General features: G+C 40.1%; 1 protein-coding gene across 7 annotated transcripts in view; it reads left to right on the top strand.

Moving 5' to 3' along the window:
• Fer (FER tyrosine kinase) overlaps positions 1–25,790 on the top strand; it is a 295,423-nt gene that overhangs the window by 142,677 nt on the left and 126,956 nt on the right. For all 7 annotated transcript variants that reach the window (XM_040752941.1, XM_005077173.4, XM_013118471.3 and 4 more), the window contains 3 exons: positions 2,006–2,098; positions 4,148–4,351; positions 11,005–11,127. In XM_040752941.1, coding sequence (XP_040608875.1) covers positions 2,006–2,098; positions 4,148–4,351; positions 11,005–11,127 — 420 coding nt within the window. The remainder of the gene's footprint in view (positions 1–2,005; positions 2,099–4,147; positions 4,352–11,004; positions 11,128–25,790) is intronic.

The following is a 25,790-nucleotide window of genomic DNA, read 5'->3' as shown; positions in this document are numbered from 1 at the left end:
CCAACGCCCGGCTTAGATTATTGTTTTAATGGCTGATTATGAACAAAAATGTATTCTAAATCATAAACAGTGATTCACTACACCGCAGCCACATAGAGGGTTGACTCCTCGTCTCTTGCCTGTGTGAGGGCCTTGGACCTCTGGTGTCGAACAGGACTGGCCTTTGTGGGCCTCTGGTGTGGAACAGGACTGGCCTCTGGTGTGGAACAGGACTGGCCTTTGTGGGCAGGGACCACGGCACTTCCTCCGAATCTGTGCAGTGTGTCACAGTGATGGGGACAGGGTCTCAGCTGCAGGAGCCTGTCTAGTCTGGAGCCTTCCCTCCTACTACTGGGGAGGCTGAGAACAGACAAGACATCTGGGCAGATGTTCAGTCTCAGTCCCTTCCTGTGGCAGAGCCTCATCTTTCCCTCCATGGCACTTCCTCCCAGGCCATGCTTGGAGACCTGCTGTGTGGGCTTAGTGAGTGTTGCCATCACTCTCTGAAGCAGCAAGGTAGCCATTGGGAGTGGCCTCTGGTTTCAGCAAATCCTTAATTCCTGCCTTTATGCAGCAGGCCACAAATGACACTCCTGCTGCAGAACTTGAGTCACAGAGAAGTTATCTGAACCCAGAAAGTTAAGACTAAGCTTTAGGGAATTTAGGTATTGTTTCCTATAGAGACTAAGATTCCAATAATGGGTGGTAACAGGTAAATTTATAATTAATATGAAGTAGTCTAGTTTTATATGTGTGTGCATGCAGATGTATAGATGCAGTTAGGCATGGTGTCTATGGTGATTTATTTAAAAGGTAACCCCTTAGCTTTAATTTTTAAAAGTAGCAATTTCTTTGACATAAAGTCAACAGTGAAAAGTGTGTGTGTGGGGGTAGGGGTGGGAGGGAGGGGTTATCTCATCAAAATTTGATTTAATTTACTTATTTAATTTCACACAATAAAAACTAAACAAGGTATGGAACTCATTCTCCATGGCTGTCGGATTTTTTTCTCCTCAGAGTCTTTATAACACGAGGCGCTTTTTCTTACTCTCCTGCCTCCACCCCCCTCTTCCTCCGCTGCCTCCTCCACTGGGAGGAGCTGTCACTTGGCCAGACGGTCTGCTCCTGTGTCTTCTGTGGGGCAAACCGTCTGGTCCTCACTTAAGGTGGGTGAGTGAACACGCCTCTGCCCGCTCGCGCATGCCCACTTCGCTGTGTCTCCTGGAAGTGAAAGGTTTCCATCCTTACTTCCTTTGGCACAGCCGTTGTTTCCAATGGTGAATATTCATGTTTATAGATGAGTTAGAACTATGTTCCTGCTGCTCTTCGAAGAAGTAAAAGCAGTGGAGTGGGCAAGCAGACAGGGACACACTGAGCTTCAGAAACTAACCTTGGGTTCTGGAGACACTAACCCTGAACTCCCTCTGAGAGGATCAGCAGAGATGCTGCACTCTTGTTCTCTGCCTGCGGCTGGCGCATGACTCAGTCCTGGGCTGCCGGCCAGTTCTCCTCCATAGACCCATGCACTCTTCCCAACCCTCCTTCTCCATATCCACGCTTCTTTAAGTGTCATTTCCTGTACTCGCTCTCCATCCATGTGCGATGGTACAGCGGACCTGAAGATGTGAAGACTGAGCAGGTGTTTCTTTTGTGCCGTGCAATATTCAGAGAAGTGCCTGCTGAGTGGCTTCTCAGGGCTCTGCCACCCCTTCCTAGCTGTGCACCTGGCCTCCCTTCCCTTGGTCACTGCCTTTGTGACCCTCGGGTTCAGTGAGCCCTTTAGAGACTCAACTCGGCTCACATGGAATTCACAATCACATGATTTATATGGTTCCCCCCAAATCAAGGCATTTATTGAGAGACCAGAAGAGCAGAATGCTATAAATTTATATGCACTGGTTATGCCAGGAAGATTATATTTGACATAGTTAGAAAACTGAGCTATGAACAAATACCTAAATATTAAAGTGTAAATACTCAATAGTTTGCTGCTGCTAATTTGATGGCTGCTTCTTATTCCTTCTAGGAACGAAAGGAGAGGCTATCCAAATTTGAATCTATTCGTCATTCAATTGCTGGAATAATTAGGTCTCCAAAATCGGCACTGGGCTCATCGGCAGTAAGTAGAATTAACTGTGTGCTCTCCCAGGGATCACTGTCTTCATAGCTGTGTTTAAGGATTTACCAGTCACAGTATTTGTGCCTCCCACCTTCATGGCGAGTGCTACTGTTCTCATGTACTTGATGTTCATCTCGTGTCTAGAAGAGTGACCTTGTTATTCAGCTTGTAGTTGAAGTACGTGATGTGAAGTTGCCAGTGACTACTGGTGAAAAGTGCCATCATTGATAAAACATTGGTTTTCTTAAACACAAAATACAAAGTACAAAACTGAGTTATTCTCTCAAGATGATTTCTCCACACCATACTTCATCTTCAGATCTACCAATAACTTCTTTGGTGTTAATTGAACCTCGTATTTCAAACCCTTTGCAGACTTACTGAGTTCTCCATACTCTTCCAGTTTTAAGTACATGGCAGTTTTGATGGTTAGTTGACTGACTAGGGGGAGAAGGCAGGCAGACATCCCTGCTTCTGCCACTTCCTTCAGGAAGACCCTTCGAGAATGACATTATAAGGATTCCTCGTCTTTAGGTACTTTTGCTGTTGAAATAGGTTCCTACTATAGTAATTTTTCTAATTACCTTCCTTAAAAACTGTCAGCTCTTGGTATCAGGTCACAAAGAGCTTTGGACAGCTTTCACACTCACTTTACTTGATTACCAGTGGTTGGTTTGCTGTATATTATTATTTTCATTGTTGTTAGCACTTAAAAAAAGGCTTACTATACTTATGAGAAATTTCCACAAAAATTGTCACATCATACACATATTTTTAATATTTAAGGGTCATATATGGAAGAACAATCACCAAAATGTACAATACACCCAAGGCCTGTTTGGGTCATCTTTTTATTGCCAATAAGATGGGTTTTGGGTAGTAGAATGCTGGACTTGGACTCATATATTTCCAACCTCTTCAGTGGTACGGAGCAGTGAAGGCTATCGTCAGAACTAGTTTTCTTTTACTGCCTAGGTATCATCCAATTCATAGCGTCAGCCTATAAATCCTCATACACGATGTTTCTATGTTTGCCTTTTACTGATCTTCTTAGTAAGCTTTCCTTTCCTGTAACTAAGTGTGTGTGGTAAATGACCCCGAGGAAGAAAGCCTTATTTTGGCTTCTTGGTGGAAGTACACGCTTAGCTCTCCCTTTCCAAGGACATGCCCCCACATGGTCTGTCTCCTTTCCTTTGGCTCCACTCACCATGGACTGATTACCAAGTCTTCAACACTGGTCGTTTGGAGGACATTGTAGATCCAAACTAACTTTATTATTGATGATGGTTTTTCCAGCTTATAATGTGTCTTCATAACGGTTATCCACCCTATATTCTGAGAACCATAGTAATTTGTGTAAAAGGTTCTATTTTGCCCATAAAATACTCCAACAGTGTGGGGCAGTTTAGTTCTTGTGGATGAATAGAACACAAGAGAACTCACTTATGGCCATAACACGGGCGATTTCATCCACCGCTAATTTTAGGAATCTCAAAGCAGCGTAGCTAACTCTCACTTATTTCTCTTTGGGATGAGCATGTGTCCTCCTGAGACAGTAGGTGACTTGCATTTCTTTCTGTTTTATGACTTATAATTGTCCCCACGTGTGTTGTTCGCATGCTGCTCATGGTCTCTGATGCTCTTTCACCCAGGGCTTTGTCTGCCATAGCTTTGCAAAACCAAGACCAGCCATGTGGCAGAGTAATGGCTTAGCAGAGGTGAGGTGGAGGAGTGAGAATAGCTTAGCCGTGCAGCTGCAGGCTGAAGCCCAGAGCCATCCCACCTACCGTGTCATGTGCAGTGTGCAGTCTGAGTGGGCCAGAGCTAATTAATTCAGTGAAAAAAAGTTTAATTTGCTTGTGATAAATTTCTCTGAACATACTTTTCCATAACTTTTCTGATTATGAATATTGCTAGATTTATTTCATGAAATTTTTAATTAGCCGATGAAGGCAGAGCATATGTAAGAAGTACTTTTGCTTGCAGTGAATTTTATTAGGACAAAATGAGCTTTGTTTTTTCTAACTTGGTTTTCAAACATTTGTTCAGCTCTCTGACATGATCTCCGTGAGTGAGAAGCCCCTGGCGGAACATGACTGGTACCATGGCGCCATCCCCAGGATAGAGGCACAGGAGCTGCTGAGACAGCAAGGGGACTTCTTGGTGCGCGAGAGCCATGGGAAACCCGGTGAATATGTCCTTTCCGTGTACTCCGATGGCCAGAGGAGGCATTTCATCATACAGTTTGTCGATGTACGTTCCCAGTCTAGCTCATGGGTACTTCCTGATGGACTCCAATGTGGTACACTTGAAATGTGATGATGGGTGGTTTATAAGAAAGTATAAAATTGGAATTTTTCCATAATTCCATAAATATGATGTTATAAAATGGACTAAAATATTAAATCTTAATGAGAAAATATATTTAAAAGTTAATAAATTTAAATGTAATCTAAAATGTTGAATCTGAGTACTAGCATATTTTAAATTAAAATGAAAATAATGTAAATACTGTGTATTTTTCTTCCTGTAGTAAAACTTAGGACTATGAGATGTGATCTTTTGAGGGCTCCTCTAGCTAGTTTCAAACTATGGTCTATTTTATTGAATAGTATGAATGAAATTCTTCAAAGTGAATTTATGATTCATTATTATTAGTCTTTTTCTGTTTTTTTCTATAATACCCATTAGTATTAATAAGCGATAAATAGAAAATTATAAATATAAACAATATATTCACATTATTTATCCTAAAGCTAATTTACTTTTTGAGATTTTAGAATTACTAAACTGCTTTCTTTGTAAAAGCTATTTATGAGGTGTGTGTCTGTGTGTGTGAGTGTGTGTGTGTGTGTGTGTGTTGGGGGTGAAGAGCTGCTGCACATGCATGGAGGTCAGATCACAAGTCTCAGATGTTATTTCTCTCCTTCTGCCTGGGTGGATTCTAGGGAAGCAAACTCAGGTCTCCAGACTTTTACAGCAAATGTATTTACCCATTGTGCCCCAAGTATTGCCAGACCACTCCCTGTTATGTCGTCTTTATTAAGCACTAAATAGATGAATAGTAATTTAAAATTTTTTGCTTTTACTGATTGAGAAATTTATAGTGATGGTTTTTTGGCAAATGGAGGAGGAGTTGTCTGTTTTTGTTATTTTTTCTCTGTTACTTCAAATGGCTTGCATACATTTAAAAACACCTTTTCACATGACTTAAGTTTCTGTTGAGTAAGTAAAGTAAAATTAATTACCTTTAGGAAACTTTAAGCCATGACCATAAGCAGAACCTGTAGGATTTTAGGAACTTAGTAAGTTGTATATATACTAATTTGAACTTAGGGTTGACTGAGCCATGAAATTTAGATTAACATATAAATTAGAAATAAAATGATACATATTTTAAAGTAAAACTTGGTGAAAATGTTCCGATAATAGCATTGTTTATTCTCTTGTTAATTCATTTAGGAAATATTTATTGAGGATTATGTTACGCCTAGACATATGAGTCATCAATAATACAAAATTAGAGGTGGTATTTAATATGTGAAATTTACTAGTTAGATAAATATATAAAAGAGGTGCTAATAAATCTAAAGGAAAAATAGACTGTTACATAACAGTAGCAGAAATCAATACCTAGCATTCATCAGTGACCAGATGATCTAACTAGAAAATCACAGAAGGAATATTGGAGTCAACCATGTCCTGGACACAATGAACCTAAGACACTTTTAGAGCATTGAGTCTCGTAGCCATTGTCTAAGCATTCTTCCCAACAGCACACGGAGCATTTTCCAGAACAAATCATGTGCTGGGCTACAAAAGTCTCTTTTCTGACCACTGTGGGATAAAGCTAGAAATGAAAAATAGGTAAAACCCTGGAAACAGCATTAGATACACGGACATCAAATACTCTCTTGAAAAATAAAGTCACTGAAGACATTAAATGAAAACTGTAAGATGGTGGGAAATGGAAACACATTACACTAAAACTTACAGACTATGGTAAACCCCATTCTCAAAGGGAAATCCTTAGCAACCACTGCCAACATTCAGAAAGCAACAGAAAGATTTCAGCCGGAGACCCTGTGGTGCTTCCTAAGGAACCAGAAAAATATGAACCACATCAGTAGAAGGAAATGTTACACATCAGAGCAGGGATAAATGAAATACTTGAAAGATATAAAAAAGACAAACTGAATATGTTGGTTTTGGAAAAGATAAACTTAATAAACCTTTAGCTAAATGAGGAACAATGCTCAGTGTCAAAGATGGGGGTAAGGTGTTAGGAGCTGACACTGCCAAAGAACAGAGGATCATCTAGAAGGGCTGTGAACAAAAGTATAAAACCACGTGGGACATGTCAAAGGGCTGTTGGGACGGCTCAGCTGCTGAGGACACCTGACACCAAGCCTGTTAGACTCACACGGCAGAAGGAGTACCGACCCCCATACATGAATAAAAAGTTATGGAAGAACAGATAGATTCTGTGGTACGCAAGGTGCAGAATTTGAGTAGCACGTTTAAGACCTTTCCTCCATAGTTGGTTGTCTTACTGTATAACCCAGGCTAGCCATGAACTTGGGATTTTTTGTTTCAACCTCCATAGTGCTGGAATTAGAGCTATGGACTACCATACTGGCCTAGAAATATAAAACACAAAGAGATTAATAATGAGTCCTGAGATTGAATCCATAATACTTACATTTACTAAAAATGACAATGAAATAATTTTATTAGTAAATTACTGTTATATCACGTTTTTAAAGTCATCAAAGCAAAAGCTTAACACTTGATGCTTTCCTTATACCATATGCCAATATTTAAAGAACTAGTACCAATTTTCTCAAAAGTATTTTAAAAAATTGAAAAAGAAGGAATCCTTAAAAACTTATGCGTACCTATACCAGATAGGAAACGATCTCAGAAGAAATTTATTGACCAATACCACTTATGAACATAGATATAAAATGTTAAATAAAATGCTAGCACACTGCATTTCATGCCACATTAGGAAAGATCATTCACTGTGATCATCAAATGATTCATTCCTGGGATGCAAGAATGCTTCAGTATAAAATAGCTGATGTATTCACAGAGTCAAACACAAAAAACAGGGAAATTTAATAGACACTTAAATAGCATCTTACAAAATTCAAAATTCATTCTTGGAATAATACCCCACACAACTCAGGGTAGAATGAATATACTGTAACCCAGTGAAAGTCACATGTGACAAGTCCACAGCTAATGCCATACTGAGTGGAGAAATAATGGGAAAGCTTCCTTCTCAAGTCTGGAGCAAGACAAGGATCATTGATTGATCAGCATAGTGCTGTAGGCCCTGGCCAGAACAGTCGACAAGAGAAAAAGAAAGGGAAGCCAGAATGACACAGGAAAGAGCAAACTGCCCCTGATAAAAGATGACCCGATCTTATGTATAGAGAATTCTAAAAGACATTTAAAAACCAACTGTTGGAACTAATAAATTCTATAAAATTAAGGATTCAAAATCAGCATCCAAACACGTTTGTATCTCTTCATGCACTTGATCTTAAGCTGAACGTCTGAGAACTAACCATATTTCTATATGCTGAGAAAGCCACCTGACTCCCCACCCCTCAAAAAATGAATAACAACCCCAGCTTGCATGGTCATAAGCACTAGCCACAAATTTAACAGAGAAGTGAAAGGAAAGGAAACCTTTGAAACATGGATGAAGGGCATTGAAAGCATACAAGTAAAACAAAGGTGCCCTGTATGCATGGGAAAAGTCAATAAAGTTAAATTGTCCCCATGGATGTACAGACTCATCAATAAAGAATTACAATAAACTCAGTTCATAAGAGACTGTGGATAAACCCAAAGAGCCAAAACAGTCTTGAGCAAAAAGAAGCTGGAGGGATCACATAACCAAACCTCAAAGTGTACGAGGAAGTTGTAGTTGCTGAAGTGACATTAAAAACAGAACTGTATTCAGTGATCAGATTTTTTTTTGGCAGAGCCAAGAGTGCACAGTAGTTCTGTTAGATAAGTAGTGTTGGGAAAATGGGTGACCATATGCTTAAGGATGAAACCACTGTCTCTCCCAATTACCGATATCAAAGAAAAAAACCTATTAAAGCTTACACATTAAAGAATCGTAACTCATGAAACCGCTAGAAGAAAACAGGACAAATGCTTCAAGATATTGACCTGGGAAGTGGTTTTTTCATGTATCTCCAAATATAGAGAATAAAAAACTGTTTGCTGGGTTCACATCAACCTTGAAAAGCTTCCACACGGAAAGGCAGCCATTGACAGAGTAAAGAGGCAGCTGGACAGAGTCAAGAGAGCATGTGCAGTCTACACAGCCAAAGGAGTTATCCCACAATGCACAAGGAATTTAAGCAGCTCAATAGCTCAAACCAAACAGGCTAATTCATAAAGAAGAAAGGTCTGAATAGACTTTTGAGCAATTTTCTATTTTTTTTTATAAAAAAGCCACATTTGAAATTCATGCTATGAGTCTTAATGTGCAATAAAAAGCCAACACGTTCTTTTGCATAACAATTCTAAATTTGTAGCTTATCTTGTGAAGTTGGAATTTTTTTCATTATATAGTAATCATGAAGTCATCATTAGGATAGGCAGTAACTACTCTGAAGTTTATAGCAGGGTTGATTTGAAGTTTCATTCTGTATGAGCTTCATTTTATTACTTATTGAACGTTGTACTTTAACATCTCATGCTCATGAGTGTGTGAACTTTCCTTTGTCCATTTGTAAACTGTCTGTCTTCACAATATTTAATGCATTTCATATCATTCACATTTATTTATTTCTGCAGGTCATAGGTTGTACTAGACCATAGGGGTATCACGCTGAGCAGAAAATGAACAAATTTGTTGCCTAGTGTGTCTGTGTTCTAGAAGGGAGATAGATAATAAAAAGCATAAGTAAAACTAGGGCTCAAGAGATGGTTTCCTGAGGACCTGAGTTTGATTCCCCTAGCATCTATGCTAAACATCTCACATCCACCTATAAGTCCAGCTTGAGGGAATCCAACACCCTTTTCTGGTCTCTGTGTGTGCATGCACGCGCGTGTGTATGCGCACACACACGCAAACACAGACATAAGCATGCATGAACCTTTAAAAATAAATAAAATATATGTGATGATGGGGTCAAAAGGTAATAGTCATATATTCTAAGGAGAAAATGTCAATAAGGAAAAGGAGGGAGAAATTAAATTGGGATGAGAAAATGGAGATTGTTGTGTAGACGGACAGAGTTAACGTCACAGAGAAGATATTTGATGGCAGCCCGGAAGAGACGTCAGTAAAGGAGATATTACCTATGGGGCTGGCTGCCTTATGAATTAATTCATGTAGCAGGCAAGCACACTCTCCGAGGAAGGAGTGCATATCGTATTTTAGAGCAGGAAGGTGATTTCAGTGCGTTGAGAGGAGGAGTGGTGCCCGGATTGTCATGCAGAGTCTCTGTCTTTTATTCATAGGAAGGAAGGATTTTAAGCAATGCAAAGGAGCGATCCGTGGGGACAACATATCCTAATTGCTGTGTTAAGAATAAGTTGGAAGAAGGGAAATGTAGAAGTCGTGTTTGCTGAGGCGGTGTTGGGGTTGTTGTTACCAGTGCTGCGCTTTTATGACAGGTTCCATTTTTGTGTCTCTACTGCACTGTGCCGTGGAACAGCAGAGCATATTCCTCCTCTCCAGTGGGATTTAGTCCATTTTATCCAGCTTCCTGCTGTTTCTCCCATGCTCTCTCAGCCTACAACCGTCCCTCCTGCCTTTCCTCCCTGGTTGTGTAGAACTGGAAAGTTCTATGTCTTAATGAAAATAAATAGTTACCTTAAAATGTGTATTGGCACCTGTGTCTGCATACTCCCTTGTGTGCTACAGTTAAGGCCCAGGAGGAACCACAGAGAAGCTTTAAATGCATTGCATTGCTGTTTTTCTGCCCTTGAAAGTGTGGCCAACCGGCTACCTCTGCATTTACTGCTGTCAATTCTTGCACCTAACAAAGGGTCTATTTACATAGGAAAGCCAGGAACCTCAGGACAGAGTGTGACAAAATGCTCCTTACCCAGTGACAGGAAATGTGACCTGTGCTAAGATCTAAGGCTGAAGAGATAGTTCAGCCATTGAGAGCATGAGCTGTACTTATGAAGGACCAAGTTCAGCTAGGCCCACAACCGCCTATAAATCTAGCCAGCTCTGGACTCTGAGTGTATCCACATACATGGCATGCGCTCACGTGGCATGGGCATTTGTAAAAATTCTGTGTCAGGCAAAACTCATGGTACCTGGCACGTACATTTACAATAACAAAATGATTCTTCATAAAAGGTGCTAAGCTCTGAGCTTGCTGATCCCAAAGGCATTGACACTGATACTCTTTCTTTTTTTCTTTTCATGTGTGAATGATGTTTGGATCTTTATTTTCTTATAGTCAATACTGCACTGAAGTCCTACTGTTGTTGTATTAGGCTTCCTCAAACTTTTGATGGTATTTTTGGTACTGAAAATTTATTGAAGGGAGCATACATGGAGACACATGCAGACATCATCCTTGTGCTTAAACTTGAGTGGGCACCTGCTTTGTTTGCTTGATCTTTGGTAAAATGCAACTCAGTTGTTAGCCTTTTTTTCATGCTATAATAGTGATGTGAGTTCTGTGTATTTTGAAAATTTTTCTGTCAAAAGGTTTGGCAGTAAGCTAGAGTTTCATCTGCCTGTCTCTTTTAATTTTTACAATTTAACAAGTGTGTAGCTGAGTGTTATTAAATGGATTTGTATTGCTGTGCACTGACATCCCTCTTTACATAGAACTTAACTTGTGGGTGAAGACAATTTTCTTTTGAAAGAGTGGCTTCCTAATAATTCTTCTCTGTTGTTCTCCCTCCAGAATCTGTACCGATTTGAGGGCACCGGGTTTTCAAATATCCCTCAACTTATAGATCACCACTTCTCAACCAAGCAGGTCATCACCAAGAAGTCTGGAGTGGTTCTGCTGAACCCTATTCCTAAGGTATGCTGAGCTCCTGTTTCTTTGTTGTAAAAAATGTATACTTGTTAGCACTTCCCACAATGAGGAAAGTTTTAAGTTGTGAATACTAATAACTCCTGGCGTAGCTGAAATACAAACTTCCTTTAATTTTATTAAGACACATTGCCTTTCTGCTCAGTTTTTGCTAGGATACAAATGGCCTCATTTCTTTCATTCCTAATCTGTCTTGGAAGATGTGAAATTCATTCTTCGAAAGGTCTTAGCAAAAGATTTGAAGATGAACATATCAAAGAATGCATCTGGCAATTAGGAGTTAAGTCAGAATTTTAGGTTGGAGTGTGAAGTTTACAATGTAGTGCACGTTTGGGACAGTTTAACGCTACACTGTTCTTAGAAAATGTACCTTCCTGGGCTTAGAAACTGTACCTTCCCAGGCTGCCAGGTCGAAGATCGCTTTAGATCACTTTTACCCCTAGGATCTATCACAGGACAATTCTTTCATGTGCTGAGACACGTGCGTGGTTTGGAATGGGCATGAGGAATGCTGGTGTGTTGCAAGCATCACGGGAGGCACCCAGACCAGAGGGCAGCAGTGAGCCCGGTGAGCCTTTTAGCACCTTGAGTGTTGGGGGAATTGGATTGGGGATGACAGGAGCTCTTTAATTGAGGATGTGTGACATGAAGAATGGTGTCAAGATGGGAAAGACATTAAAAGTGGTGGGTGACATGTATGCATTTGATTTTTATAGAACTAGGGGCTCTTCTAAGTTGAAGTGGCAGTCCCAAGAATGATGATATAATTGAAAAATTTAAAAAGTTACTGTGTTTTCCCTTGTTAGTCTAGAAAATAATGTCTGTTTAAAGTGATCCATCTTAGGACTTTACCATTAGTACATTAATCAAAAGTGAATCATGGTTCTCATCCAGTATTGTCCCTGCAGCGTAGCTCCTCCCCAGTTTGCTTCAAACTCATCTCATCACATCTGACGTCAGCCTGCTCTTACTTACGCCCAGCTTCTCAGAACCCACAAGCCTGAGGTTGCCTTTAACGTCCTCTTTTATACCCCAGCTTCTCCAGTCAGATGACAAGAGCTTTGTGTTCTTAATTATATACTTGACCGTAGGAACTCCAGTCCTAGTATATCCTGTTCTGAATCAACCTCAATTTAGTAACATACATTTTACCCAAATGGTTAATACAAAATAAACTGTTTTTACATATCTAGATGCTTAGGTTCACAGACAACCAAATATTTGCACAGTCTGTAGGCTTAGATCCAGTTAGAGATCAAACCCAGGGTAGAAATTAACTTGCCAATCTGGGCCTGAGCAGGAATAGATAATTTCAAATATAATTATACCTCTTACTGCATAGAAATTTCCATGAAATGAACTTAGGTGATGGATTAGATTCTCTAGGCTATTACATGGTCAGTTATTATTTTTCTGTCAGTTCTCTAATACTGTGGAGTCCATTATTCTATCATTCTACAGCACTAGTTATGCAAATAAATAGCACGTTAAAGAGCTGCATTTGGTTGTCTGAGGAGGTAAAAACCTAACGCTGATCTACCTGTTAACCTGATACAGAGCCCTGCTATTTGAAATATGCGCATTGGTATCTGTTTATTGTAAACATTGTTACACACTTGGTTCTAGGAATCGTATTACTCTTTTTAAAGATAATTGGATTACAGGTTATGAAGGGCAATTTTCAATTATGAGTGGAGAGCAAATTGGTATGGATTTTGTTGTGGTGGTATTATTACCATATATCTTCCTTCAAAAAGTTATTTGTACTCGTATTACTGAATCTGTTTCTTGATCTAAATTGTGTAAGAAGCTAGTATATTTGACCATATAAAATTAGATATAAGATATCTAATTTTCATCTTTCTATATTTTTAGCCTTCATAGAGAATGCTATTTTGCTTTAGGAGCAATTTTTGTTTCCTATGTAATGTTTTTCTCTTATTCATGAGAATATAATTTTATTACTGTAATGCCTACAGTGACTAAAGTAGTTTGTTAATCTTTACCATTTGCATTTACTCACAAGTGTAGGGAAACTAGACAACTAGAATGGGAGGATTGCTTATTTTTTATAACTTAATAATGATACTAGTGAATGGTACCTTACCCATCTGCTCCTCAGCTGTGGACTGTGTTTTCCTGTACTGCCTCACAGAGCCTTTGTAGGAATTTAGGACAGGGGAAGTGTTGTAAGAAGGACTATCCGGTCACTCATGTTGTCTTAAAGCCACAAACCTAGTGGGCTTCTGTGGCTGTCCTTAGTTTAGTTGACTCATGCTGTCTTAAAGCCACAAACCGAGTGGGCTTCTGTGGCTGTCCTTAGTTTAGTTGACTCATGCTGTCTTAAAGCAGCAGACCGAGTGGGCTTCTGTGGCTGTCTTTAGTTGCTTCTCAAGAATCCTTTCATCCAAGAGCCTTCTCTGTCATGTATACATAGTGTATTCTCATTGTATGTTCTCTCATTTCTTATTTCTCAGTGGTTAATTTCTAATGCTTACATATAAGCACCTTTAAAAGGCATCATGCATTTTAATTGTTTTCTCTCCCTCAAGTGCAGTGCAAATTCCATGAAGCCAAAAATGTGTTTGACTTATTATTGGTGTCTCCCTAGTACCCTGGAAGAGTACTAGACAAGAGGAAGCATTCAGTAAATGTTAAAAGATTGACTCCATCAGTTAATTCCTAGGACTTTGGGGTAACACCCCCACCTTCACCCCCATCCTCTCCAGTGCTGTATTGAGTGAGGTGCCTCCTGAGTACCCAGCAGGCCATCAGCCATGGAGGCCGATCCTTGGCCCTTGGTCCACCTCTTCACATGCTTTAGCTTAGGTTTCCCCATATCACTACGGATTGTGTTGTATCCTTAGCTCTAGACAACATTGTTGCTGCTGTTGGTGTCATATAGGATGGTGAATGAGGAGCTGTTGCTTTGCATGGTAACAGGCCTGCCAAGATAACAACTGATGAAGACAATGTTGGGTTTTGCATCTGTATTTTTAGCCATGAGTTCCAGAGCACAGACTTCAATAGAAGCTGGGAGACCTGTTTATTTTACAGATAATGTGAATGTGGATTCAAGGAAAGGAGGTCTTCTCCTTTAATAAGATGCTAGATAAGTCTGTATAAAAGGCAAATCACGAAACTAGTATTGGGCACAGAGGAATTTGAGATACAGTGTAGAATTTGAGAAAATATAAGTAGGAATTCACCCATTTAACATTTAAATGGCATTTCAGAAGTTATTTTATTGGTCCCATATAAACTTTGTAGGAAGAAATTCTCTGAATGGTCTTCAAAGCTCAAGTGTTCATGAGCGGACGCAGGTCAGTCAGGCAGAGAGCTGCTTCTTGAGCCCTAGGTACATGCTTGTCTCCTGGCGGAATCAGGGGACTGTGGTTGTTTACCGACTTTCGTGTGAACTGCTAAGATTTTAGGGCAGATATGTAGAGACGGTGGTGAGTTTCTCCGTGACTAAAGCAGAGAGGCCTGGCAGCAGCATGAGGATCAGTCACGCCCAGAGCCGTCCTCAGAGTAGAGGAAGACTGGGAGGCTGGAAGGCTTTGCGTGGTCTCCGATGACTCGGGGCTGGCTGTCTGCTTTGCTACAGTAGCACCTCTCCAAGTGTTGTTATCTAAGGTCATCTTTCATAGTGGCTATGACACAGTTTCTAGTGTATTTGAGGTTTTCTTAGTTTAGCTTTTTTGTGAAACCAGAGAGACTTCCTTTTCTCTAAATCTATGCCCACATTCCTTAATGTAGGACGAATAATAAAAACCCAGAGACAGATATTGGGGTTAAAGCTGAAGATCAGAGAAGCAAAGTGGCCAGCCACTAACTCTACCTCAGACTGAAAGGATGATCCCGTCTCCATGAATCCTCAGACTGAATCCGACTGCATCTGTCTCCACCAAACCTCAGACTCCTAGACTGCTTCTGTCTCCTCCCACCTTGTATTCCTCTCTGGGTTCAAAGGTGTGGCCACCACTGTCTAACCTCTGTGGCTACCTAGTGGCTTAGTGTGAGTAGCTAACTAGTGGCTTAGCTCTTAACTAGTTATGTGGCTAACGAGGGCTTAGCTCTGCACTCTCATCTTCAGGCAAGCTTTGGTAGATCATAAACAAAATATCACCACATCTTAATTTATTAAGATGCATTGGGGAGTTTTTAAGATAATTTTATATTTGAATAAGGAGAATAATGGAAAATACACATGGTTTAGTGCTCATTCAGGTTTTTTTCTTACTATGCACTGTATGCTCAGCAGCGTTCTGAACTGTCAGGAGTAAACGCTCTAAGATCAGAGTAAGGAGATGTCAGGGCTGTGTTAATGTTGTGAAGGCTTGAGTCAGATGCTGCAGGGCTGCATGTTTCATGGAAAGCAATAGCTACTGCTTTTCATGTTAAAATAAGTAAAATTTAATTTTTGATGATTTGAGACACTTTGGCCTTGAACTCACTGTGTGGCTGAGAATGAACTTAAAGTCCTGGTCCTATATCTCTACCTCTGCAGTGCTGGGATTAAAGACTTGCAGTACCACACCTGACTTGGATTAAAAGTTATGGTCAAATAATGTTTCTTGGTATAGTATAGGTAGAGATGTGAAGATCAAAGAGCTATCTATGTGGAATATGTGGGGTGACAATAAAATGATTAACAATTTAGCATGGACACCAGCCCATCAGAATGTTCGGTCCGTCTGTAGGTATGTTTCCTAGATGGTTATCCTCAGAGAGGGAGAGAGAGAGAGGGAGGGAGGGAGGGAGGGAGGGTGTGTGCGTGTGTGTGTGTGTGTGTGTGTATGTGTGTGTGTGTGTGTGTGTGTGTGTGTGTGTTCTCTGGGAAAGAATGCTCTTCACGCTGGCATAAATTGTAGGGACCAGGATGCTGGAAATCACTATACAAGAAGGAGGCTGGGAAATAGGCATAAATAGATTAACTTAATAAGTAACCATATTTTTAAAATACCAGTTGTTTGTTGAATAACTTAAGACATTCATCAAATTTAACACGTTTCATAGTGAGTCTCTTAAAACAAAAAAGTCATGTCTAATAATAATGAATTTTAAGGAACTTCTAAATATTGATATAGCCATTCAAATATGTAGCAGTAAATTTTATTCTTGTCTAATGTTGTTTTTGAAGCTATCTATATGTTTGTAATTAATTCTTCTATGCTGCCATTGAGATGGGAGTTTAAAAGGTATATATATTTAAAATTTGAAACTCATGAAAATGATATAATCAAATATGTCAGATTTTATTTATAGTTGTTGAAATCCAGTTTGGGGAAAGGTTTTGTACTGGATACACACTGCTTACACCTCTACTTTTTAAAGCCTCCTTTAAAGTTTGACTTTTATTATTTTTAATTACACGTATGCCTTTGTGTAGGGATAGGTGCCTGTGAGTGGAAGTGCCGTGGAGCTCACAGCAGTCACATCACCCGAATGTGGAGTTAAAAGAGACTGTGACCCACCTCACACGGGTGCTGGGGAACAAACTGAGCCCTCTGTAGGACTAGCGTAGTGCCACTCCTAACTACTAAATGACCTCTCATACCTTTGAAATCAGTTCCACTCCTTAAAAGCAGTGAGTTAAGCTTATTGGGAGTGGAGAAACACACACAGAAAGTACACCCTGTTCTATAGGAATACATCAGAAATGCATATTTCTCCGTTTGGGCCTCAGAGAGAGTGGGGGGGCATGGTTATGCAGTAGTGAGTTTTGTTGTCTCTTAACCACCCTGACAATATGTGAAGGGTGAGGGAAAGTGGAAGCGAGACCTGAGAGGAGCAAAAGGCTGTCATTTGGAAAATCTTATTAACGGCAGGATTTTCTATTCAGAGCACAAATATGGCCCCGGGTGTATAATTTCATCCGTAATTGTTAGACCATCTATTTAAGTAGACTTAGGAGGGTATGTTGAAATGCAAAGGAGATTCGGGGGATTTTTTGTATGAATCTGGCAGAATGATACATGTTTTCCCTTTGTTCCTCTTGGGAATCTTAGAGTAGTAATAAATAGAAAAAGGAAGACCCCAAGAGCTGCAGTTTCCCTAAAGCTAGACTCCATACAACACGTGCAGGGTCCACACCCATCTTAAAGTAATGGCAGCCTGCCATGTCGTGCAGAAGGGGTGTTGTGCAAAGTACACTTAGGTGAGCGTGTAAGTTAGGAAAAGCGTTTTGGAAACTACTACAAGGGTCTTCAGAAGGTCAGAAGTAGCCTGCACTAGGTCCTCCACTAGTTTTGCAACTAAAAACATGAAGAAAGTGCATGGAGGAGATATCTGACCCCCGAGTTCACTGCAGCACGAATCAACTTTGCCACGTAATGGAAACAGCCAAGCTGTCCGTTAACTGAAGAGCAGATAAGAAAAATCATGCAATATGGTACTATCAGGGTACATATTGCATGATGTGGTGTGGAAATGAAAAGAGCTGGCCTTCATGGGAATGGAGTGGTGTTTATCAGGGCTCCAGATAGAGGGGGACGTGTAGGGTGCGGGAAGACTGACCACTGAGTACTAAGTAAGTTAGGAGGGAGGTATCCTGGTTTGGTATGAGGCAGTGAGTACTAAGTTAGTCAGGAGGGAGGAAGAGCCATGGTGAATTTGATTTAAACATTGCATAGCATATACATGTAAACAGTTACAATTATTATTGTATTTCACCAAGCTCTGGCAAATGCCTCTGAAAGTGACTAATTTGCCCTGAATTTCAAGGCTGTTTTCCTCACTTGTATCAGTGGATGTGGGAAATGAGTGGGGAAAATACAAATTCACATAGAATTTAAGAGGTGATTCAGAGCTGTAAATATTTACCGAAAAAACAAATAACTAAATAAGGGCACCCAACTGATAAATTAGGAAAACTCAAACCTACAATTAATTCATAGGAATGCAGGAGAAGAGAATAAAATAAAAGCTTAAAATGACTAAGCTGAGAAAAGAAAATATAAGTGCTCCTTTAAAGAACAATCTATCTGTATGTAGAATGTTTGCTAATTAAGAAAAGCTCATTCTACAATATGGTAGATCTCATCAGTATACAAAAAGCAGCTTGTAATTGAGAAAACAAGACAGACAGCCAAGTAGAGTAATTGGCCATAGAGGTGAATAGACAGTTCAAAAGTGAAAATACCTTTCAGTGCCTCTTAATAGTATTAGAGATACTTCTCCACTGTCAGTAAACGAAGAAAAATTAAAACTAAAATGAAATGCCATTTCTATGTAGAATATTAATCTAAGTCCAGAACTTTAATATCTAATTTTCTTGGTACACATGAAAAAGACTCTTGTTGATCATTTGCTTTTGAGAATATGGGTTGGAAAAAAAAATCTTCCACAAGATAATTTGGAGGATCTGTCAAAATTATAAAATATCTAGCTTTGACTCAGCAGTAACACACAATTTATTTCTTTGTCATATCTGTTTATGTGTGGGATTATGCTAGCTGCTCACTGTAACATTGCTCATAGCATCAGCAGATGGAAAGTTTTACTCTTAGGGGCTAACTAAATAATTCACAGTCCTCTCTCCAAAGGGGTTGTGTTACTTAGGCAGCTCTCTGTGCTCTGAATAGAGTTCTGTGGTGTATTGATTAAAGAGGACAACACCACAAATCAGAGTTTATGTTACATTGCCTTTGTGTATGAAGATTAAGAACTGTAGGATCATGTGCCAGAATTTTCTATGTGTTCAAGAAACAATGATCATAGACACAGAGTAGGACTGTAGTTTTGTGGTGTAGAACTTTCCTCGACATTCATGAATGTGATCTCCAACGTGTGTGCGTGTGTGTATGTGTGTGTGTGCGTGTGTGTGTGTGTGGGTGCGCGCGCAATTACATACAAAACTAATGATAGAACTTACATGTTTGTGAAGGGCAGGGGAGGTGTGAGAGAAATAAGTTACATTTTTTAATGTAGTGTTGCACAACTTGCCAGAGTGAGTTCCGTCTTTCCGCAGTGTGGGTCTCAGAGCTCAAACTCAGGTCGTCAGGCTTGGTAGTAAGTGTTTCCACCCACTGACTGATGTCACTGAGTCATATTTACATCTTTAACACTCTTCATACCTTCAGCCCATTACTTGCTTGGTACTCAAACACCTTGTCATGTGGCATTTGCTGTAAAGCAATTGTAATTTTCCAGGGAGCTGTCTTATTGGAACATTACTAAGAACACAGTCAGACTGGGCAGGTGGACCATTGGGTGAGTTCTTGGCACATGGAGCATGAGGCCCTGAGTTTGTGTCCCCAGCCTGGCTAAGGTGATAAGACTGAGGGTGTCTAGGGCATGCTGGCTAGCCATTCTAGTGTGACCAGTGAGCTCAGCGACCGTGAGAGACTTGTCTCAAAAACAAGAGTGTAATTGAGGAAGAACCCTTGGCTACGTGTTCAATAATTACCTTCATTCCTCTTGGTAATATTGTGCAGGATATTTTGCTTATTTTGTTAACAGGTAAAAGAAAGTGTATGCCATGATAAGCAGGGGGATAAGGTAAGAGTCTTTTCTATTTGTGACAGTGTGGGCAGTGAAGTGAAGCTACTCAGGCCCTTTCTAGTTCACCGTGGCTTGTCGAGCAGGTATTGTAAGATGCCTTGTAACCAGTGTTAACCTTCTCTCAGGAGTTTGGCCGTCATGCTGGATTTTCAGTAGGACACCACTTGTCACTGAAGTGAAGACAGAGGTCTCTGTCCCACCTGGTTCCACAACAGTTTAGTCCCAAATAAATACACAGAGGCTTATATTAGTTATAAACTGTTTGGCTAATGGCTCAGGCTTCTATTGGCTAGCTCTCTCTTAGTTATTAATCCATTTCTATTTATGTATTGCCACAAGGCTTACCCATAATGCTCCTGCGTGTTACTTCTTTGGTGGCTACATGGCCTCTCCCCTGGGACTGCTCCTCTGCCTTCCTCTTCCCAGAATCCTCCTAGTCTGGTATTCCTGCCTTTACTTTCTGCCTGGCTACTGACCAGTCAGCATTTACTCATCAACCAATAAGAGAAACATATATTCACAGCATACACAAGGACATTCCCCATCACCAGAATGTTCTGAGATATCTTTATGTTTAAAAGGAAAAAAAATGTTAAGATGGCCTTGCTGAATTGTAAGCCCTAAGAAAGTTTAGGGGTTTGTTCTGGGTGCTTTACTGTGGAAAACAGGCCACCTGGGGAATTCCTCCAAGTCGTTTCAGAGCGCATTCTCACTTCTGGGACAAGTACATGCAGAAGGACCAGGTGCTCATAAAATATAATATTAAGGTGGGAAAAATAACCTACAAAATAATATTTTAATGTTATCTTCTTTCATAAGATGAAATGCATACATGAATAAACATGAAACGTTTATTAAAGGTGTTCTAGAAGATAGATTATGTTACTTTGTGTTTGTAGAGGTTATGGGTGATTGAAATAGCTTAAGCATAGTTTTTAATTTCTGTCTGTTAAATGTTATTTTTGTCACATCTATAGCTACATTCTATGGCAGTGTTTAGTAGAACACTATTCTCAGTTTCTTTAGGGAGAAGTTGAATTGAGACCCTGAACACACAAAATGGGGAGTCTTAGGGTTTATAGAACTGTATTGAAAGAAGTCATGCAAAATTATTCTGGGTGCTGGAGAGATGGCTCAGAGGTTAAGAGCACTGACTGTTCTTCCAGAAGTCATGAGTTCAATTCCCAGCAACCACATGGTGGACCATCTGTTATGAGATCTGATGCCCTCTTCTGGCATGCAGGCATACATGCAGGCAGAACACTGTATACATAATAAGTAAATAAAATCCTTACAAAAAAAAACTATTCTGATTTTTGAAATTTCTCAGTGTATTTTTTAAACCTCAATTTACGATATGCTTTATGAGATCTAATTAGTATTTTAAAAATAGCAATATATGTGTCAGTAATCTAGATGAGAAAGGGGTGGGGGTTCTTGAATGCTTCCCTGAAAATAACTGAAGCAGGTCACAGATAAGAAGGGGTCAGATGCGGAGGAGGAGAGATGCTGTTTGATAGAAGAATGATCTAGAGCACAGGGTCTTGGGGCTTGGTGTAAGACTGACAAGAGCAGTCGGACAAAGTGGGTGGTTTGAAAGTTGCACACCTTGCAGTGTTCTTGTGGAAGGCAGGCTTCAGGAGCCTCCAATCCAGGAGTAAACATGGAAAGTGCTGCTATGCAGTGGTTGGACAAACAGGAGTGAGTATAGCATAAACAGCCTAGCTATACCCCTGACTCACCAAAGGGGTGATGCTCAGCCAGCTTCGTAGCTGCCTGAAGAGTTTAACCAATGCACTAGCATGTTAGACAACAGAAACCCAGTTTTCACTTGTCGTGTCTGACTCTGAATATGTGCAACTATTCCAATGTATGCTATAATAATGTTTAAAAAGGAGTCGGAGAAAATTAGCAGTGCAATGGAAAAGTAAAAAATGATGGAAATTCACAGTTTAAAACACAAAGCAGACACTCTTGACAGTCTGTATAAATTGTAGACTGAGCTTGAAATTTAGCTATAATTGTCCCGAAAGCTGTGAGGCAATGAAGCAGGTTTGGGATTGGAAAGAGGAAGACTTTTATTTTTTTCTAGTCAAATTTTATTGCTAATGTTCAGTGACACAGACAGGTATAGGCAAGAGCAAAATATAAACTAAAGCATTGTGAAGAATACCTTGGCAGTTTTTGTTTGCATTATACTTTTATAGAACAGAATAGAAAAATTGGAACACTCCAGATTTATGTTCAAAATATTAACAAATAAGCATTAAATACCTTAAAAACATTAAGCAAATGCCTAAATACCAAAGTTACATTTGTGAAATGTAAATAATTAGTTCTAATTTACTCAGAGATTAACAATCTCTGTACCATCCCACTTTTCCATTTGTGATTGTATACATCTAAAAAAATATTTGGTATGCATTCTAAGAAATCCAGAGTACATAAGACCAAATTAGACTCCCTTAATATAGGTGACAGTGGTGCAACTGGGACAATATATGAGGTCACTGGCAGTGGGTCCAAGACCTAACACTAATGCACAAACTGACTTAGTGGAGCCCTTTCTCTATGGAGAGATACCTTGTCCAGACTAGACACAGGGGTGTGGGGTGTGGAGAGGTGCCTTGGTCCTGCCTCAAAGAGATGATGACTTAGTAGACTTCCTAGGAGAGGTGTTCTCTTCTCTGAGGAGCAGAAGGGACAGGGGGAAGTGGGGAGGGGGAGGGGGAGGGAGGAGGAGGGAGAGGGAGCTGGGATTGGAATGTAAAAAAGAAAATAAAAAAAAGAAAAAGAAACTCAGAGTGCCATGGGCTAAGGCAGACAGAGAAAGCAAGAAAGGTCTCTGGGAACTGGAGTGAAGGCTCGGTGGTTAAGAGTACTCAGTGTTCCTACACAGCCTGAGTTCCATTCCCAGGACACACATGGACACTCACAACCATTTGTTACTCCGATTGTCGGGGTTCCAGCGCCCTCTTCAGGTGTGTGGGTGCAGCATACATGCAGTACACATACATACATGCAGGCAAAGCACTCAGACACATTAAATAAAGATAATTTTTAAAGGAAGACAGTCCTCTAGCAAGAAAAGAACAAAAGGATACTTGGAGTAGCAGGTGTAGCTGTCACTGTGAGGAGTGGGTGGGTGACTTGGGGGTTGTGAGTTGATAAGGACAGAGAAGAGGGATGAGGTGTAGCTGTCACCATGAGGAGTGGGTGGGTGACTTGGGGGTTGTGAGTTGATAAGGACAGAGAAGCCAGCCTTTTCTGTCCATCTTAGATTGGCCTCTTAGGACTCAGAATCCCCCACTCCTTCTCACACTGAATCTCCTTCCGCTTCCCCGAAACTGCAGCCCACCCTCCTCGGGTGGGATACCTCTGAGGATGACATGGTCTCTTCTCTCGTCATCAGTCCACTTTACTTTTATGTGCCTGACACTCCCGTTGGGTAATAAGGTGTTCAAGAGCAACTGACACTTTTACTTGCTTTTAGGTACCCTCACAGAACCCAGTACCCAGGAGACAGTAAATGTTTGAAGCTGGTTGCTTTTTGAGATACTGTAGAAATATAGTACATTTGTTATATTTTGTACATACACTATTGTATAGCATGGAAACTTCATCCTTTTTTTTTCCAGTGTGGACCCCTGTTTCTGTCGCTGTGTACTGTGGGCTGCATGCTGTAGCATGTGGCTGAGGACAGCCATGAATGCCAGTTGTCCCACAAAATATCATAACCTTACTTAAAACTCGCCGCTTGTGATTTCTGTTATACTTGGTGCTCTGATGTTGAGTATGAACCCTGTGGTGATGCTGCTGCCTCACACTGTCAGAAAGTTGGACATGCGCATTAGCTGTGGATGGAAATCAGCTTCAGTTTCACTGATGTAATAATTTAATTCCTACGTTACCATTTCCCCTTTTTGCTTTGTAACAGAAGTTATTTGGAACGGAGCATGTTGCTCCGTTGTCCCAGCCAGATGCTTCCCCGGTAAGCCTAAGGTCCCTAGTTAAGTTCCTAGTATGGCAGAAAACTACTGAAAAAAAGTTTGTTTTACATAGCAAGTTATTGTTTCATAGAACCAGACTTTTTAAAGTAAGATAGATTTGTGTTTGGTGCTCTCTTATTAATCTTCTCTGTGCCTTAGATTATTGCAGACTATATTTAATTGGCTTAATAAAATTATCTGACACTTTACCTGAGGTTTTTCGCTGATAGTAAAGTGTAGAACCAACCTTATATAATATTTAGTGTTCCTTATCTGTAAATCTTGGCTGGATTAGCCTGTTTCAGAAGTGAGAATGAAAATGATAGGCAAGTGCATAAGTGTTTTATCTGGTGACTGAATTCATGCTCACCTTCTACCTAGTCTTTGGAGAGGACAATTAAATCACACCCCCCAAAAAACCCACTTGTCTGTCCCATATCCGTGACCAATAAATATGCATGTTAAAATTTTAATGACATTGAAATAAGAGTGTTTAAATTAGAAAGGTCATGGACATTAGAAAGATAACTGCAAATGGTTTTTTAAATGGAAAGTTTCATTCATATATATATATATACATATATATATCTTGGAAAAATGGAGCTATATTTTACCTTCTGTTATTTATGTAACAAATTGTATGTATTAAGGATGGAACAAAAGGTTCACAGCACTGCAGAAAGGAACTCTAATTTCATTATACCCGAATCTGGAGTGGGGGTGAGCTGCATTGGTGAAAAACGGAACAGCAGCAGCCCACATCAGCTGTCCTTTGTATCATGTCTTATAGGAAGAGACGCTAATGTATAAGCCACGAACCTCTTTGATCTGGAGTCTTACTGCTAGGGCCATTTTAATTGATGGCCTCGAACAGGTAGAATTTTCAAATACTTCTTAGTGGTGGTGTTTTCTCTTTTTAAATAAACCCTTGGAAATCATTGAGTCACACTAGTTGGAAACCATAAGGGTAATTTCTTTTTCCTGCACGCCTGTGGTGTTTGGGGTGTGGGCTGTACACTTAGGTGTGCAGTTTATGCACCATGTACCACATGGCGAGGCCAGAGGAAAGTGCTGGGCGCCTTCCTCCCTTGAGACAGAGCCTCTCACATAATCCAGGACATTCTCAGCAAACAGAGGTCTCCCAGAGCCTCCACTTTTGCTCTGGGAGACTGACTTGGATCTCTGACTTCCATGTAAGCTAAGCGACATGTATAGAACATCATCACACTTTGGCCATTTTTTACAATATCAGTAGACGCAGAAGTGAATTTAGAAGTGCCATGAAATTACTATCTTATATAAAAGGATTTGTCTTTGTCTTGGGGGTGGTAGGAATTTTGAAAGGTTTTATTCTGGGAAGAATTATGATCAAACTTTAATTTTATAAAGGTGGCTTCATTGTGGAAGCTAGTTAGTGTATTGATGGGCATGTGATATATTGAAATGACAAAAGGATGCAAAAGGATCCCTTTGGGATTTAGGTAACAATGGGGTGTTACTGAGATAAATAAGCAAAGTAAATTTGTGAACCCCTAGCTTAATAGCCTGCAGACTGGGAAACTTCGGGAGTGGGGCTGAGCTGTCTCAGTGGTCCCTGTGTGTGGTCCTGATGTCCTCTAATGTTGAAGAGCCATCTATACAGACTAACCTCTGTGGAAAAGAAAAATGAGCTCTCCAAGCCTGTGAGATCTCTTCATTCCCCAGGCCCTGTGATTTAGACAATAGGAGGAAAACTGCATGCCTTTACTCATGGAGAAACAGGTGGGAGGGAATCACATTTGTCAGCCAGTACACTATAGCTCTTTGAAGTATAAACGATGGCCTCTTTAAACGTTCATCATCTCGCCGTATCCTAATGATCAAGAGTCAGTGAAGCAGAAATTCCTATTTTATGCCTTTTTGGAGAAGTTGATGTTCCAAAATTGATTTTCACAGACTCATCAGAATCTAAAAGAAAGATACTTAAAATAGTATTCTGCATGAAGATTATGGTCAGTTTTCAGTTTTCATCTTGGGAGTCGTATGTTTGCCGTAGTCATTAGAAAGTATAGAAGCTTACATGGTCAAGAATTAGAAATGTGAACCCTGTGTTTGACTGATCAAGAAAGACAAATATTATGTCTTCATTGAGATGCCCCTTGTCCCTGTATAGCATAC

Source organism: Mesocricetus auratus, unplaced genomic scaffold, assembly GCF_017639785.1.
Source record: "Mesocricetus auratus isolate SY011 unplaced genomic scaffold, BCM_Maur_2.0 Super-Scaffold_100010, whole genome shotgun sequence".
NCBI classification, from domain to species: Eukaryota; Metazoa; Chordata; class Mammalia; order Rodentia; family Cricetidae; genus Mesocricetus; species Mesocricetus auratus.
This window is presented reverse-complemented; position numbering and strand designations above follow the sequence as displayed.